At 48.3% G+C, this 14252-nt stretch overlaps 2 protein-coding genes across 2 annotated transcripts; one reads left to right on the top strand and one right to left on the bottom strand.

Moving 5' to 3' along the window:
• Positions 1 to 2033: 2033 nt before the first annotated feature.
• Positions 2034 to 6507, bottom strand: LOC112892332 (probable alpha,alpha-trehalose-phosphate synthase [UDP-forming] 7). Its single transcript, XM_025959504.1, has 3 exons — positions 4231 to 6507; positions 3203 to 3476; positions 2034 to 2838 (listed from the first exon to the last, which is right to left on the bottom strand). Exons 1-3 carry the CDS (start codon positions 6255 to 6257, stop codon positions 2509 to 2511), a joined length of 2631 nt encoding a protein of 876 aa, XP_025815289.1. The 5' UTR covers positions 6258 to 6507; the 3' UTR covers positions 2034 to 2508.
• Positions 6508 to 11882: 5375 nt separating this feature from the next.
• On the top strand, positions 11883 to 14187 carry LOC112891786 (putative F-box/FBD/LRR-repeat protein At5g44950). The gene is made up of 3 exons (XM_025958745.1): positions 11883 to 13008; positions 13115 to 13255; positions 13354 to 14187. Exons 1-3 carry the CDS (start codon positions 11938 to 11940, stop codon positions 13714 to 13716), a joined length of 1575 nt encoding a protein of 524 aa, XP_025814530.1. The 5' UTR covers positions 11883 to 11937; the 3' UTR covers positions 13717 to 14187.
• Positions 14188 to 14252: the final 65 nt, after the last annotated feature.

Raw genomic sequence — 14252 nt, forward strand, 5'->3', positions numbered from 1 at the left:
AGTGCTCTGGCAGTATTCAGCTTCAGCTTATAAACAGTCACCAATTCACCATCGTCTTGTAATCACCAACAGAAGAAAGAAATTACCTTGAGCTGCTAATCAGAGTTTCTTCATGTAAGCAAGTGACAAGCCAAAAGCCACTCCAGCATCGATCCCATCACTTCCACCATCGTTGATGGGCTGATGGCACACCATCTCTGCAAAAGGAAGATCAAATTAAGCGAAGCAGCTCATGGTTTGCAGCATCGATAAATCACAAGCTAAGTGTGAATTTGAGTCGCGCGTTGGTTTTGTGAAGCACAGTTTGCTTCCAGTCATGTCAGTTTTCGGGTTGCCGGAGCCAAGGAACCGTCGATCGGTCGATGTCCGGCAGGCACGGCGTTCGCGATTCAGCCGCCTACGTGAACGTGGAAGCTTCCGCAGCATCCGGTGTCTCCTAAGTCTATATGCAGCAACTGTAAGACCGCGTACTCCGGCGGCGCCGCTGAAGTTCGGTTCCGCTTCCCTTTCCTGCTCATCCTCAGCCGGAATTGAGTTGGAGGCGGAAGTGGAGGGGGAAATCGCTGCGCAAATCATGGGGGAGGCGGAGGAGCGCGAATCCATACGCGAGGAAGAGGCGGGTGTCGCCGTCGCTGGACGGGAAGGGTCGCCGTGGGCCTTGTGCGAGGGAATGACGAAGACGACAGGTAGAAGAGGGGTTTTATGCAAATTTCGATCCATTTTAGGGGGTTTATGAAAATATTCGGATCGCGATCAGTAATCGCGACCGGTTCAGGGGGTATTATGTAAATATCCGGATCGCGATTAATAATCGCGATCCAATTCAGGGGGTTTTGTGTAAATATTTGGAAATTATTAGGTTGACCACAGTCTACGCTTGTATGGGACGCCTGTAGCCACTCGATCTAGGTTGGGCGGTCGGGATCGGGGTCAACACAGGCTCCGACGACCGGGCCGCGAGCTGCTTCTCATCTCCGCCACTGCTGCCGCCGGCCGGCCAACAGCGACGGGCAGCCGACGAGCGACTCGTTAAGCGACCGCCCCCCCTCGCGGCGCTCGAACACGACGTCGAGTTCCACTTCCACCGCGCCCAGGCCCAGCGTAGCTCGATTTCGGAGACCCGGTTCAACTTCTGCCCAGATTCCCTCCGGCGAGTGCAGAGTTGCAGGCTTGCAGCTGCGCACAGAAGGACGACATTGTTGTGGTCGATCGGAGTTGAAGAAGCCTTTGCGTCGATCGTGCAAAAGGGCTCCGCTCGGCTCCGGTCCGGCCATGGCGCGCCGGCAGCCTTTCGACCGACCCATCCTGCGGAAGGAAGCCAGAGCCAACTGAAGTACAGGAGGGGAGGAGCGCTTGAATGCCAACAAAACAAGACCAACCTGTCCCCGTCCCGCCGTCCGGGCAATCCGGGCCGGCCGCGACAGGTCAGGCGGATGGGTAGCGGCGTCGCCTCGCCAGGTCTTCCCTTTCCTACTGCTCACGATCACATTTCCGATTCCTCCTTTTCTTGTCCTACTGGACTCTGGACAGGCGATTCAATCGCAAAGGAATACAGTTTCGATCTGTTGAAAGCCACTAGTTGAGTCCAGCACTGCTAGCTAAACCTGAATCGAAGGACAAAACTCCTCTATATTAGTTGGTTCAGGAGAGTTGACATTAGTTGGTGAAATGGTACTCCTCCATGCATGATGTGGGAGGGTGCAAAGAGCAACCGAGATCACTCATGTATGGGGAAATGGAAACAACGAAATGAGTATCTGGTTTGCAGGGAAGCTTCCGCAGTCACTGCTTATTTTTTCTTGTTTACGTTTTTCCTTGTGAGTTTTGCGACTGTGCCCAGCAGCTGAAGTTGGTCCTTTAACTGGTCATGGAGAGCCAACCATCTGCACATGAACTGCTAAAGAAGTAGATACGCCCTCCCTTTAATTTTCGTTGCACCGCGTATGGTGTTCCATTCCCTAGATCCATTTTCAGCTTCTTTCTGTTTAACTGAAGTTTCTGCAATATTTTGAAATGGACGAACAAGACGCCTCTTCCAGGAATTGAACTAGTTTATGCTTGCATTGGCTTCATGTACACAGATTTTTCCACTGAAAAAGACAGCTAAGATATGCACCAACAGCAGGCTAAATCCCAATGTCAGCTACTACTAACCTAATCTCGGCTTATATTCTATATACTCGCAGAAATACTCCATTCTTCAATACTGTACCTGATACCAAGTTAAAAGAAGTCAAAGGATGCCGCCATGGATTCTTCCCTCTTGACATTTTTTCCCTATCTAGACAACATGAGAATTACTCTGGCACTACCATAAGGCAAAATGGAAAAAAGAAGCAGAAAATAGAGAAACAACTAGGTTATTGACATTTATCCGACTATCCGGGTATTGCTAATTTTCACTTCCTGCCAAACGAAATCGGCTTCAGTTTTTGTCAGAAGACTTGCTGGTGGCAGTGCCACATCAGCCAAGCAATTTGACATCCCCAGGACATCTCATGTTTATTATCATGCTTCCTCCAGTGTAGATGGTACCTCTGTTTCTTCCGGTGAACCAGAGCCAGCCTCCTCCGATGCATCGGCAAGTGCCTCAAGCATGTTCAGAACATCATTAGCATCGTCCAAATAGTAAATAGCCTTGCTTGGTTTCTGGCCGACTGTGCAAGCATACAACGAGGTTTCAGGATCAACCATGCTCCTCCTCATGATATCAGCAATCTTTTCAAACATATCCTCATCTGATCGATCGTCACCAATGCAGAGAACAAAATCTGCTTGCCTTTCCTTCTCCATGAGAGTTGAAAGGATCTTCTCTGCAACAAATCCTTTGCTGACAGCCTGCAGTTCAACAAGCTTGGATTTAAATGAGGGTAGCAAGTAACTGAATCGCCGCTAAAGATAAATCATTTTCAACACAAAACCAGACTAGGATTTGATGACCAAGTTTCATAGCAAATACAACTTATGTTTATGGAAGCTAAGCATATGCAAATTCAAATTTCTCATTCTCCTTGGCATCATAACATGTCATCAGAGGAAAAATATCCGATGCTTTAATATGGCCTGTATGTCATAGACTACAAATCATAGTAGATTACATTGAGTTTAACACCATCATCACGTAAACAGAATAAACACTAATGTACTACTATTAGATAGTACTATGCAAAGTATATTAATGATGTTTGGAGATATCAAATACCTGAGGTTTAACTTCTACAATATGTTGGCCACTCTTTACAGAGACCGGCTCATTGGCAAGGACACTTTCCAAGTGATCTAACATTTCTTTTGCTTGTGAAGATCCAAAACCAGGGCCAGCATCTTGGTGGTGCCAAACCAAAGCACTCTCTTTGGTTTCAATATATGATCCATCAGTTGCCTCTGTATACAGTTTCATTACCGGCTCAGCCATATGCATCCATTCAAATTCTGGGCCTTGATTTTGTATTTGCCATTGTTCATCTCTGGTCCACCTGCAGACATAAGCAACTATTGAGGTATGTCCCAAACTTCCTAAAGAAAAACCAATGTTTGCCCAACCTCACAAATATTCAAAAGAATTATACAGAACCATCAAAGAACACAGAAGTTTCAGAGTTTGCTCAACAGTTTACAAGCAAGTATTTCCTATATGCAGGATGGAGAGTTGGGAGTGTTTATCCATTTGCAGCCTAGTTTATCTCTCAGCCAGGGTAAACGGACCCGCTTATTGCCAATAGACCAACTATCAATCAGAACTTTTAGTGTGCTCCTGCTTGATTGAGCCATCAAAAAACATATCGCCTGTAAAATACTCCAACTAAATAATAGTGGCATGTCAAGCTTTTCCGGTCATGTTGAAGTGTTGTAAGGATGCGAAATAAAATATCGATCCATGGGGTTGATACATAAACGTTTCTTGATGCTATCAGCATCGTGCAGATAATGCAAGTGAGTTTCTTGTCTTTCTAGTATTTTCTGTATGAACATGTTGTCATGCCAAACTCGGATTGGCATGACAACATGTGCATGAACCACCTATGCCACAATGCTGTTTCATCTAAAGGGTTTTCGCCAAAGTAATCATGAAAAGTGGAAAAATAATCCTTCTTCACTTTCTTTTAAGAGAGATGGATTCATTCACATTAACAGTTGGAAAATGAATACCAGGTGTATCATAAGACAAAAGGGCAATGAAAGACACTAAAGAACTGTAATAGAGTCATGAAAACCAGGTAAGGACTATACCTCATAAAGTAGCCATGTTCAGCAGCAATGCCAAGCTCTGGGCAAGGGTAAAACCATTTTTCAAGGCTATCCCTTCCTCTTCCACTTACAATAAAAACAACATTCTTCTTATCAGCACACAGAGTATTCATCATGCTAACAATAGTTTCATTTGGAGTCTTGTCTATTGTAGTTTGTGGTACTAGAGTTCCATCATAGTCCAGTAGTATGACCCGGCTCTTTGACTTCTTGTAATCCGCAACAATAGAATCCACTGCAAGCTTTTTGAAATTCCGGTCAAGGGCAACGACTCTAAATCCAAATCCTAGTCCAATACCCCAGCATCTTCTCCTAAAATGGTCCCTACAGCTTCTCTCGAAGTCATGAATAAAGCTCTTAGACCAATATGCAACATCGTGTGAGCTGACATACCGATAGTGCTTCTCATGCCGCAGTTGCTTCTCATTATCAGATGAAGCGATGGACTCGTTCATTGCCTCTGCTGTTGACTCAATATTCCAGGGGTTTACCCGAATTGCTCCACTCAATGATGGTGAGCAACCAATGAATTCTGAGACAACTAGCATACTCTTTCCCCTCGGTCTATCATCCCCAGAGCCATCCAAACCTGGAATTCCCTGCCTACACACAATGTATTCATAAGGTGTAAGGTTCATCCCATCCCTGACTGCGGTGACAACGACACACTCGGCAATGGTGTAATAAGCCATCCTCTCGACACTCGACAGTGCCCTATTGACAAGCACGACAGGACTATATCCAGGCCGTCCAAACTGGTCATTGATCCTCTTGCAACTCTGTTCAATCTTGGCCTGCAGCTCTTCCAGTTCTTTCCTGCTGCCGCCTTTTGGGTTTGCAATCTGCACCAACACTGCTCGGCCCTGCCATTTCGGGTGCGCCTTGAGCATCTGTTCAAATGCAAGAATCTTCAGATCAATCCCCTTGAATATGTCCATATCATCCACACCAAGCAAGACAGTCTTCCGGTTGAATTGGTTCCGGAGCTCCACGACCTTCCGCTCGAGATCAGGTTGCTGGAGCAGTGACTGCAGGTGCTCCATGTTTATCCCAACAGGCATGATCTTTATCCCCACCGTGCGTCCAAAATAATCGAGGCCAATGTATCCCCTCTTGGATTGGTAGTCGATCCCGAGCATGCGGCTGCAGCAGGAGAGGAAATGCCGGGCGTAATCGAAGGTGTGGAATCCAATCAGATCGCAGTTGAGCAGCGATTTGAGGATCTCATCGCGGACGGGGAGAGAGCGGTAGAGCTCCGACGAAGGGAACGGGCTGTGCAGGAAGAAGCCGATGCGGAGGCGGTTGAATCGGCGGCGCAGGAAGGACGGGAGGGCCAGGAGGTGGTAGTCGTGGATCCAGACGTAGTCGTCCTCGGGGTTGAGGACCTCGATGACGCGCTGGGAGAAGAGCTTGTTGGCGAGGACGTAGGCCTCCCAGTGGGAGCGGTCGAAGCGGCCGCCGTGGTCGGTGGAGTAGGGGAGCATGTAGTGGATGAGCGGCCAGAGCGTCTGCTTGCAGAACCCGTGGTAGAATCGGTCGCAGAGGTCCTTGGGGAGGAAGGCCGGGATGCAGCGGAAGCGCTCGAGGAGCGCCTGCGCGACGTCGTCCTGGTCGGCGGGCGGCACGTCGGCGTGGAGGGAGCCGACGTAGAGGACCTCCATGTCCATATCGTCGGGGAGGCCGTCGCGGAGGTGGAAGAGGAGCGAGTCCTCGTCCCAGCTGAAGCTCCACCCGCGGCCGTCGGGCCGGCGCTCCCCGCGCACGGGGAGCGTGTTGGCGACGACGATGAGGCGGTCGCCGACGAGCGAGGACTGCACGTCGGAGGCGACGCTGCCGGCGCGCTCCTCGTCGAGGTCCGCGAACGTACCGGGCGTCGTGCTGGTCCGCTGCATCCGCCTCGCCCGCGGTGGACGTCCCCCGCCCCCGCCCCCGCCGCCGCCGCCGTAGTCGAGGGCAGAGAGGTTGCCATTGGCGAGATCGAGCAGGTTGGTGTAGGATCGCGAGAACATGGCGAGCGATCGGACGAAACGCGCCCCGGATTCCTGCCCCCGGCTCCGCCCCGATTGAATTGCTCAAATCGATTCAGAGAGGGGGGGGGGGGGGGGGAGGGAGAGCCGCGGAAGCTGGGCTCTGCCGTGTGAAATCTTCGCTGCATGGCTCCATGGACGCATGCAAGGACGCCGTGTGCTGCTGTGGCCGGGGCGAGGGCGCCTGACGCGGACAAAACCGATGCGGCTGGGGCGCCAGCTATGTTGGAGCAGGGCCAGGGCCGCTCACGGGGATCCCGGTCTGCGCCGGTGGGCTACGCGACGCCTACTTGGCGCTTTGGCGCAGAGCGGCGCCCTCGTCGGCTCTGCAGCCATGAATGCGTGCGGGTGTGGGCAGCAGACCGAGGAGCGAGGAGAGTACCGGAGGAAAATGGCAATTAAATGTTTTGGGCCCTTCGGAGGAGGACGGACCGAAGCAGCAATGGAACATTGGGGATCCGCTCGGTCTGATTATGACCCCGTTTATCTCATGTTATGGCCGATTTTGAAGTCTTGGTTCTAGAGAATTTAAAAGTTAGATGATCCTTAAAATTGAGAATCAAAAATCTAGCTGATTATGGATTTTTAATTTTAAATTCTGAAAATTATTTGACTTTTAAATTTTTAAAATCGAACCTTCAAAACCGGCCATAAGCTGAAACAAACCGAGTTGCTGCAGTTTTCTTAAACTAAAAATACCATTTATGCACGCTGATCCTGCTAGTTTGGTTTATTGGGTTTTTAGCGCATGGCAGATTGGCAGGAGCTATCCCTCCGTGTGCCGGGTCCAACTTGGCAGTGCGTGGGCCGTCCACAGTCCTGAGGGGAGACGCTGACATGGATTATGGCTGTTCGTGCGCATCATTCTTTCTCGAAAACGTTTGTCCGCATCCCGTGATCCAACTGAACATACAGCCATACACACAGCAGCGTGTGGTGGTGTTCCATCATTGACGCACTATTTGTGCAGCTGCCATGCTGTTCTGCAGGAAATAAATATGAGGAATGAGATGTTACCGTGATTTTATCTTCAAGCGTGATAGCAGGAATAACAGGAAAACAGTGTTGACAACTGACATTTAGTCCTGGCCGTTATCTTTAGCAATGCAATCTTTCTTTGGGTTATCCCAGCGAGTGACTGAGGTAGTTTCTATAAAAATAGTTAGCCTGACATATAAGTAATTTGGTGAGCTGGCAAGATAATTGAATCAAACAGAGAAGAAAATGGTTCCTAATGCAGGAAGCTATGTGAATGGAGAAACGGGATAATGAGAGGGGGGGAAAAAGAAGAGACGTGATTGGATGCTATTCTTTTAAGAAATACGAATTATGAAATAGTTCCTGTGTGTATTATTTATTGGAGGTGATAAGTATATAAACTATATGACAGTGCTTGGGTTGGGATTGTCATAATATCTCTGTTCCGTTGTATCTATTGTTGTTTTACCGTCACGCCCACCGAGGAATACCCTCGAGGTGGTGACTTTGAAGGTAGTGTGTCGCCGAGATCAGGAAATCGAAGGTGCAAAGGAACACAAGGTTTAGACTGGTTCGGACCGCTGAAAGTGTAATACTCTACGTCATGTGTGGTTTGTATTGTCTTTGATGATGATTGTCTCCGAGTGGCTCCCTATCCGTCCATATATAGTTCGGGGGGACAGGTTTACATGGAAGTTCTAGTCAGATACAAGTCCAGAAGTCCTGCCCAAGTGCTTCTCGGATAATTTCCTACTGTGTCCGACTAGTTTCACTATTGTACAAGTAATCCTACTGCATTTAGATATAGGGCGTGGGTCATATCCCATCCCATATCCTAGGAGAAGTATGCCACGTGTACAGTCCCGTGCACCCGGGTCTAACAAGCCCCCAAGCTCTTCGTAGCCGAGTACTGGAGACATCCGAGTACTTCTGAAGGCGTCTTCGAGTTCTGCCGAACTTCGTCTCGAAAGTGTCCTCCGAGTACTTCCTTGGCTGCGTCGAGGCTATGAGGTGCTCATACCCTAAATAGTCGTCTAGTTTCTTTATATAGGGTGCGATTAAACTCGCACTCCATATGGAGTAGCCCCCGAGCGTTAGGTTGACTCATAGAATCAGGCTGAGGGTCAATTTAATCTACGTATCCCGCAGCCTCCGAGCCTTGAATCCAAATCCTCAAAGTTTTGGAATAAAGGATCCAAATAATCGTAGCATGCAATATACGACGGTAAATAATTGATGGTGAATATGGGTAAATTGGTGTAGTTGATTTGAAAACCTCTTTTTTGAATGAATTCTCTGAAAAAATGGTTAAACAAATAACATCCAAAAAAACACCCAAAATTACCTCTCAAATCCAATTTTGTGCCCTGAGCCAATGACTAAATTACTCATCTAGGAACCCCTTATTTTGGAATAAAATTCCTAAAATAATGGTTAACAAACATCTACACGAGATAAATCTTAAAGAGCCTCTTGGATCAGGTATTGTCGAGTAATTATACAGCATCCAGCATGTAAGCATGAGAGCTGTCCTTTGAGTCATGTTGAGTGCCTCATCCCATCAAGCCCCCGAGCTAGGAGCCGGATGATAAGCATAAAGTAGTCGTAACAGAACGGTGGCGTTAGCCGCTGAGTCCAGGATGATAAGCTATCTAGTCGGAGTGGATCCCGACTAGGATTGTAGTCAAGATAAATAGTCGAAGTAGTCGGCCCCTCTAGCAAACTTGCGCGTAGTACTAGTCGTAAACCAGTAGAACAACGTTGTACTGGAAGTATGAGCATAAGGCCCTAATCAGTAACCCAAGATACTAGCCGGGAACTAGTAATTAGTACTAAAAGTATGGGAGTGAGGCCCCTCCAGTAAACTTGCGCGTAATACCAGTTGTAAACCGGTAAAACGGAGTTGTACGAGAAGTATCAATCTCCAAGCATCAATAGATGACCCTAGTTGATTAAGAATGAAAACGACGTAAATGCTCAATATTCCAACAATTTGATACCTCCTGGCCATCCAGGTATTGTAAGCAATAAGATCCAGAGCCTGTAACCTTGTGCACAATGAAAGATCATTCTTATGGTGAGTTAAGCTTGTGTAGCCTAGTATCATCCTGAATACATCGAAGAACCATATCTCCAACATTAAAAGAGCGTCGTTGAACATTCTTGTCGTGATAATGATGGAGTCCTTGTAAGTAGCGGGCTGACTGAAACAGTACATTGTATCAGATTTTCTCAGCTGAGTCAAGCTCGAGATGTCTTGCATTGTCAGCCTCGTATATGACAAAGAAAGTTGACTGTCCCGTAGTTTTGCTTGGCTGTGTGCGAAGCTCCCCAGACTACTGATGAGATCTTATTGATCCATTTGCCTCCGTTTTGCTGTTCTCGTCATAGAATCTTTTCTTCAATCCATCAAGAATCAAATCGTTAGCGTGCTCAACCTGGCCATTGGCTCGCGGGTGAGCCACTGAAACATATTTGACTTCAATGGAACTACGTTCACAAAAGTTCCAGAACTTATGCGAGTGAAAATTGGATCCCAGATCTGTAATGATAGTGTTAGAAAAACTAAAACGGTGTAAGATGTCGCGGATGAAGTAACCACTCGATCCACAGAGAGCGTTGCGATTGGTTTGTACTCGATCCACTTGGTAAACTTGTCGATGACCACCAACACGTATGTGAAACCTCCTAGCCTAGTTGTTAAGGGTCCTATCATGTTCACACCCCAGCATGCAAATGACCATGAAGGTGGTATGTTAACGAGGTTATAAGCCGGAACATGAGGCTGTTTGTCAAAGAATTGGCAGTTGTTACACCGGCGAATGAATGCTTCGGCATCAGCCAAGACAGTCGGCCAGTAGAAACCAGATCGAAACGCCTTGCTGACTAGTGTGCGAGAAGCCGCGTGGTTCCCGCACACACCTTCGTGAATCTCTTAAAGTATCTCTTTGCTCTCCTCTGCGCTGACACACTTTATGAGTATGCCTGATGCCGATCCACGCTTATACAGGTTGTCCCCGACTAGAACATACCCTTTGCTGCGCCGTAGGATGCGAGTAGCTTCAACGCTCTTTGGATCGACGCGGGGGTAGTTTATGCTCCTGGATGTAGTCGATAAAGGCCACCCTCCAGTCGACCTCGATCATCAAGACCTTTCGGTTGTTGATGAAATAGACTAGTCGCTGCACCGCGAAGGCGTGGCCTTTCTCCTAGCGTTCCACCACGATTGCCGTGCTGATGACGTGAGTAGTTGCGGCGATGTAGAGTAGCAGATTCTTGTCTGGTTGGGGAGTCGTAAAGATGGGTGGCGACTTCAAATGGTGCTTGAGATCAGGAGGGATACGCCCACCGAGGGATACCCCCGAAGTGGTGAGTTCATAGGTAGGGTGTCGCCGAGATCAGAAGCTCGTAGGTGCAAAGGAACATAAGATTTAGATAGATCCGGACCGCTAAGAGCGTAATACCCTACATCCTATATGGTTTGTATTGCCTTCGATGATGATTGTCCTCGAAGGGGTCCCTATCCGCCCATATATAGTCTGGAGGGATAGGTTTACATGGAAATCCTAGTCGGCTGGAGTCCTACCCAAGTGCTTCTTCTCGAGTAGTTTCCTACCGTATCCGACTAGTTGAGTAGTTATAACAAATGTAGGGCATGTGCTATGTTCCATCCCGTATCCTAGGAGAAGTATGTCACGTGTACAGTCCCGTGCACCAAGATCTAGTAGTACCGTGCACATTAATTTGTAGTTAGTTACTAGATGACAATAAGGCTATTCCTAATGGATTTCATTGCACGATTTCAAAGAGTACCATGTTATCTAAGTATATTTGAGTTCGCGAATGAAACGAGGTCCTCCAATGTAAAGTTTTATTTCACGATTTTATAGAGTAGCCATGGCATTTAATTGTGAGGTATGTGATTGGGGCGTAATTGCATGAAATGAAACTCTATAGTTCCTGATACAAGTTTCAACAAGTTCTATAGTCTTGGAAACAATGTATACACAGTTCATCTCGATGAAGCTCCTTCCCTCTCTTTCTTCGTAATTACCTTGTCATATCATCACAAATGTTGGTGTGTTATTATATTTAATGCGCATGAAACTTCTATAAAATTTACGCTGGGATTAGCCTAATGTATGGATTTTTTTCTATCTCCCTCGAGCATTCAATTTTAATTTGCAATTTGCAAACTTTGGTCATTCACTATATAATACATACAGTCTCCTTCCAATCCTTCTAAACCATGGATACAATCTCGCTCTACAATATATCAAACTTTAATCTACAATATATAAAAATATAATTTTTGGATAGAAAGAGTTACATGTTATAAAATATATTTTTCTGATAAATAGTGATAACAATTTCATAGGTTATCAATCTATATGATTTTAAATTATTGATGATTATAAAGGTAATTTTTTATTTATGACAAAACCAATTGCACTTTTTGGGTTTGAGAGGGACGCGTACAACTTTGCTGAACACGTTTCCACGGAACAGAAAACTTGTATGCCAGTCCAACCTTGATCCACCGCTCCGCGTACACGTGTAAAATTAGGGTCGTCACGATCTAAAGCCTAGGAGAGCGGCAGCGGCCGATTGCTTGACACGCGCATTCCTTCCCTCACGCACCGCCTTCAGCCCTTCACGCACAGCGCCAGGAAACCGAACAGGCATGTGTTGCCTGAGCCCTTCTTCGCCTTCCGCCACGGCGACCTCGTCGCGGCGGGGTCAGATCGTCGCGTCCGAGTGGCTGCCGGGTCCATCTAACGGCTCGAACCCGCACTCCGAAGGCCCGCCGCCTTCGCCAGGCCCGCCGCCCCGGGCCGTCGATACCGACGACGAGGGATTCGGCGGCAGGCCGGCCAAACGCGCTCGCCCGGAATCCGGCTGCGGGGATGGGGTTTGCACCGCGGATCGGCCGGCCGGGGACGGCAGGGACCGAATCAGCGATCTCCCGGACGCCGTCCTGCTGTCCGTCCTCTCCTTCCTCCCCCTCCGCGACGCCGGGCGGACGGCGGTTCTCTCGTGGCGGTGGCGCGGCCTGTTCGATCAATCCCTCCTCGACTTCAACGCGTGCCAGCCGTTCCCCCCGGAGGAAGGCCGCGGCTGCGACTGGTTCATCCGCGCAATCACGGACATCCTCGCCGCCCGGCCGCGCATCCGCATCCGGAGCTTCCGCTTCGTCATGTACGGGAGGGGCTTCGACGGCCGCCTGGACGTCGTCGACGGCTGGCTCTGCGCCCTCGCGCGTCACGGCCTGAGAGAACTGGATGTCGACATGTTCTACGCGGGCCCCATGCCGACTCTCCCTGGTTCCCTCCTCAAGCTCGCCTCCCTCGAAACCCTCAAAGTGTTCAACTGCAGATTTTCCAATGCCGGATCGGCGCCGGCGCCGCTGCTCCCCGCCCTCAAGATACTCAACCTATCCAATGTGGACGCGTCTGAGGAATCCCTGCAGGCCATTCTGTCCCATGGCACTTCCCTGGAATCTGCGAAGCTCAAGAACATCACCGGAGTGGACAAGATTTGCCTTCGGTCCAAGAGCCTGACACGCCTGTACGGTGACTTCGGCGACTTGAAAGAGCTCGTCGTTGAGGACGCCCCAAACCTCGAAGAATTGGTGGGGATCGGTTTGCCGAGCGGCAAGGCGAAGGTGAAGATCGTGTTTGCGCCCAAGCTGCAGATGCTGGGGTATCTGGGGATCAGCGTCCGCCCCCTCGTGCTGCATGACACCGTGTTTGATGTAATGCCTTTCCCCTTCTGCTGGTCGCAGCTCTGATCATTTTGGATGATATTGCTCTGAAATTGTTCTGACTTCTGAATTCTGCTATATGTTCTGCATATTACAGGGAGGGATCGTGCAGCTCAGGACACTGATGCACAGCGTCAAGACTTTGGTCATCCAAGTGCCCTTCTCTGAAAAGGGATACACCGTCTTCGTTTCTCAATTGCTCAAATGTTTCCCCTGTCTTGAGGCGCTCCACGTCGAGGTAATATTATGGTTGCACTTAACTGCTTACCAGCCTCTGATTTGTCTAAAGTGATGTCTCCATCCGGATTATGTGTTCGTCACGCTTCATCTGTGCAGCCTAATAAACGTTCCATCTCCCGGCGGGTTAATGTTGAAGAATGGGACACTGCAAATTCTGTTCAGTGCATTGAGCATTCCATCAGCAGAGTGGTCTTCGAGTGTTTTGGAGGGGAAGACTGCCAATGGGGGTTTCTGACATTTCTGCTAGGGATGGCAAGAGCTCTGAAGCTTGTCGAGCTCTACTGTTGGACGGGCACAGATTGGGCCAGTGATCAGTTAGAGCTACTGGACCCTAAAAATAGAGCCTCCCCGGATGCCGAGATCCAGTTTTTCAGAATTTGTAAGCCAATCAGTGACCTTTACTTGTGCCACTGCTGCACTCAGCGATGCCACAAGGAAAACAGAGTTGCTCTGATATAAGCTATTCAAGCTTCACATGCTGACTTCTGATGATAATCTGAAGCAGCAAAAGAATAAGGTGCTGTTACTGTCCTGATCTTGCTTGCAATTTCAGGTGTTAACTGAAGGTTTCTAATTCCATCCAGGGCGCACAAGTTCTGATATTTACCTCTGAAGTATGAGGAGCTGTTTATTTAGTTAGCGACAGGAGAACAATTTGTGTAGGTTGCAGAGTAGCAAGTAGCAGGGTAGTTTTCTTGTTGCCCTGGTGGCCTGGTTTGTATCAACTAGCTAGTAAGATGGCCTGGTTTAGCGTGTATGAATGAAAAGATAGCTTGTAGTCTTGTACATAGAGGGGCAACATCTAATTATCTAGATCTATGAAATTGCTGCCAATTGCATGAGCAGTATTTAGCTCGGAGCACCAGGCACTTCAGTTTGTATATCATTGATTCTGGTCACCTTTCATTAAGTTCAGTTACTTCGTCCATACATGGTCTTTGTTTGCTATTTCAGTAACTGTCATCGTCTCAGCAGCAGTCGATTGTCTGTTCGTT

This window comes from Panicum hallii, chromosome 5 (genome assembly GCF_002211085.1).
Source record: "Panicum hallii strain FIL2 chromosome 5, PHallii_v3.1, whole genome shotgun sequence".
NCBI classification, from domain to species: domain Eukaryota; kingdom Viridiplantae; phylum Streptophyta; class Magnoliopsida; order Poales; family Poaceae; genus Panicum; species Panicum hallii.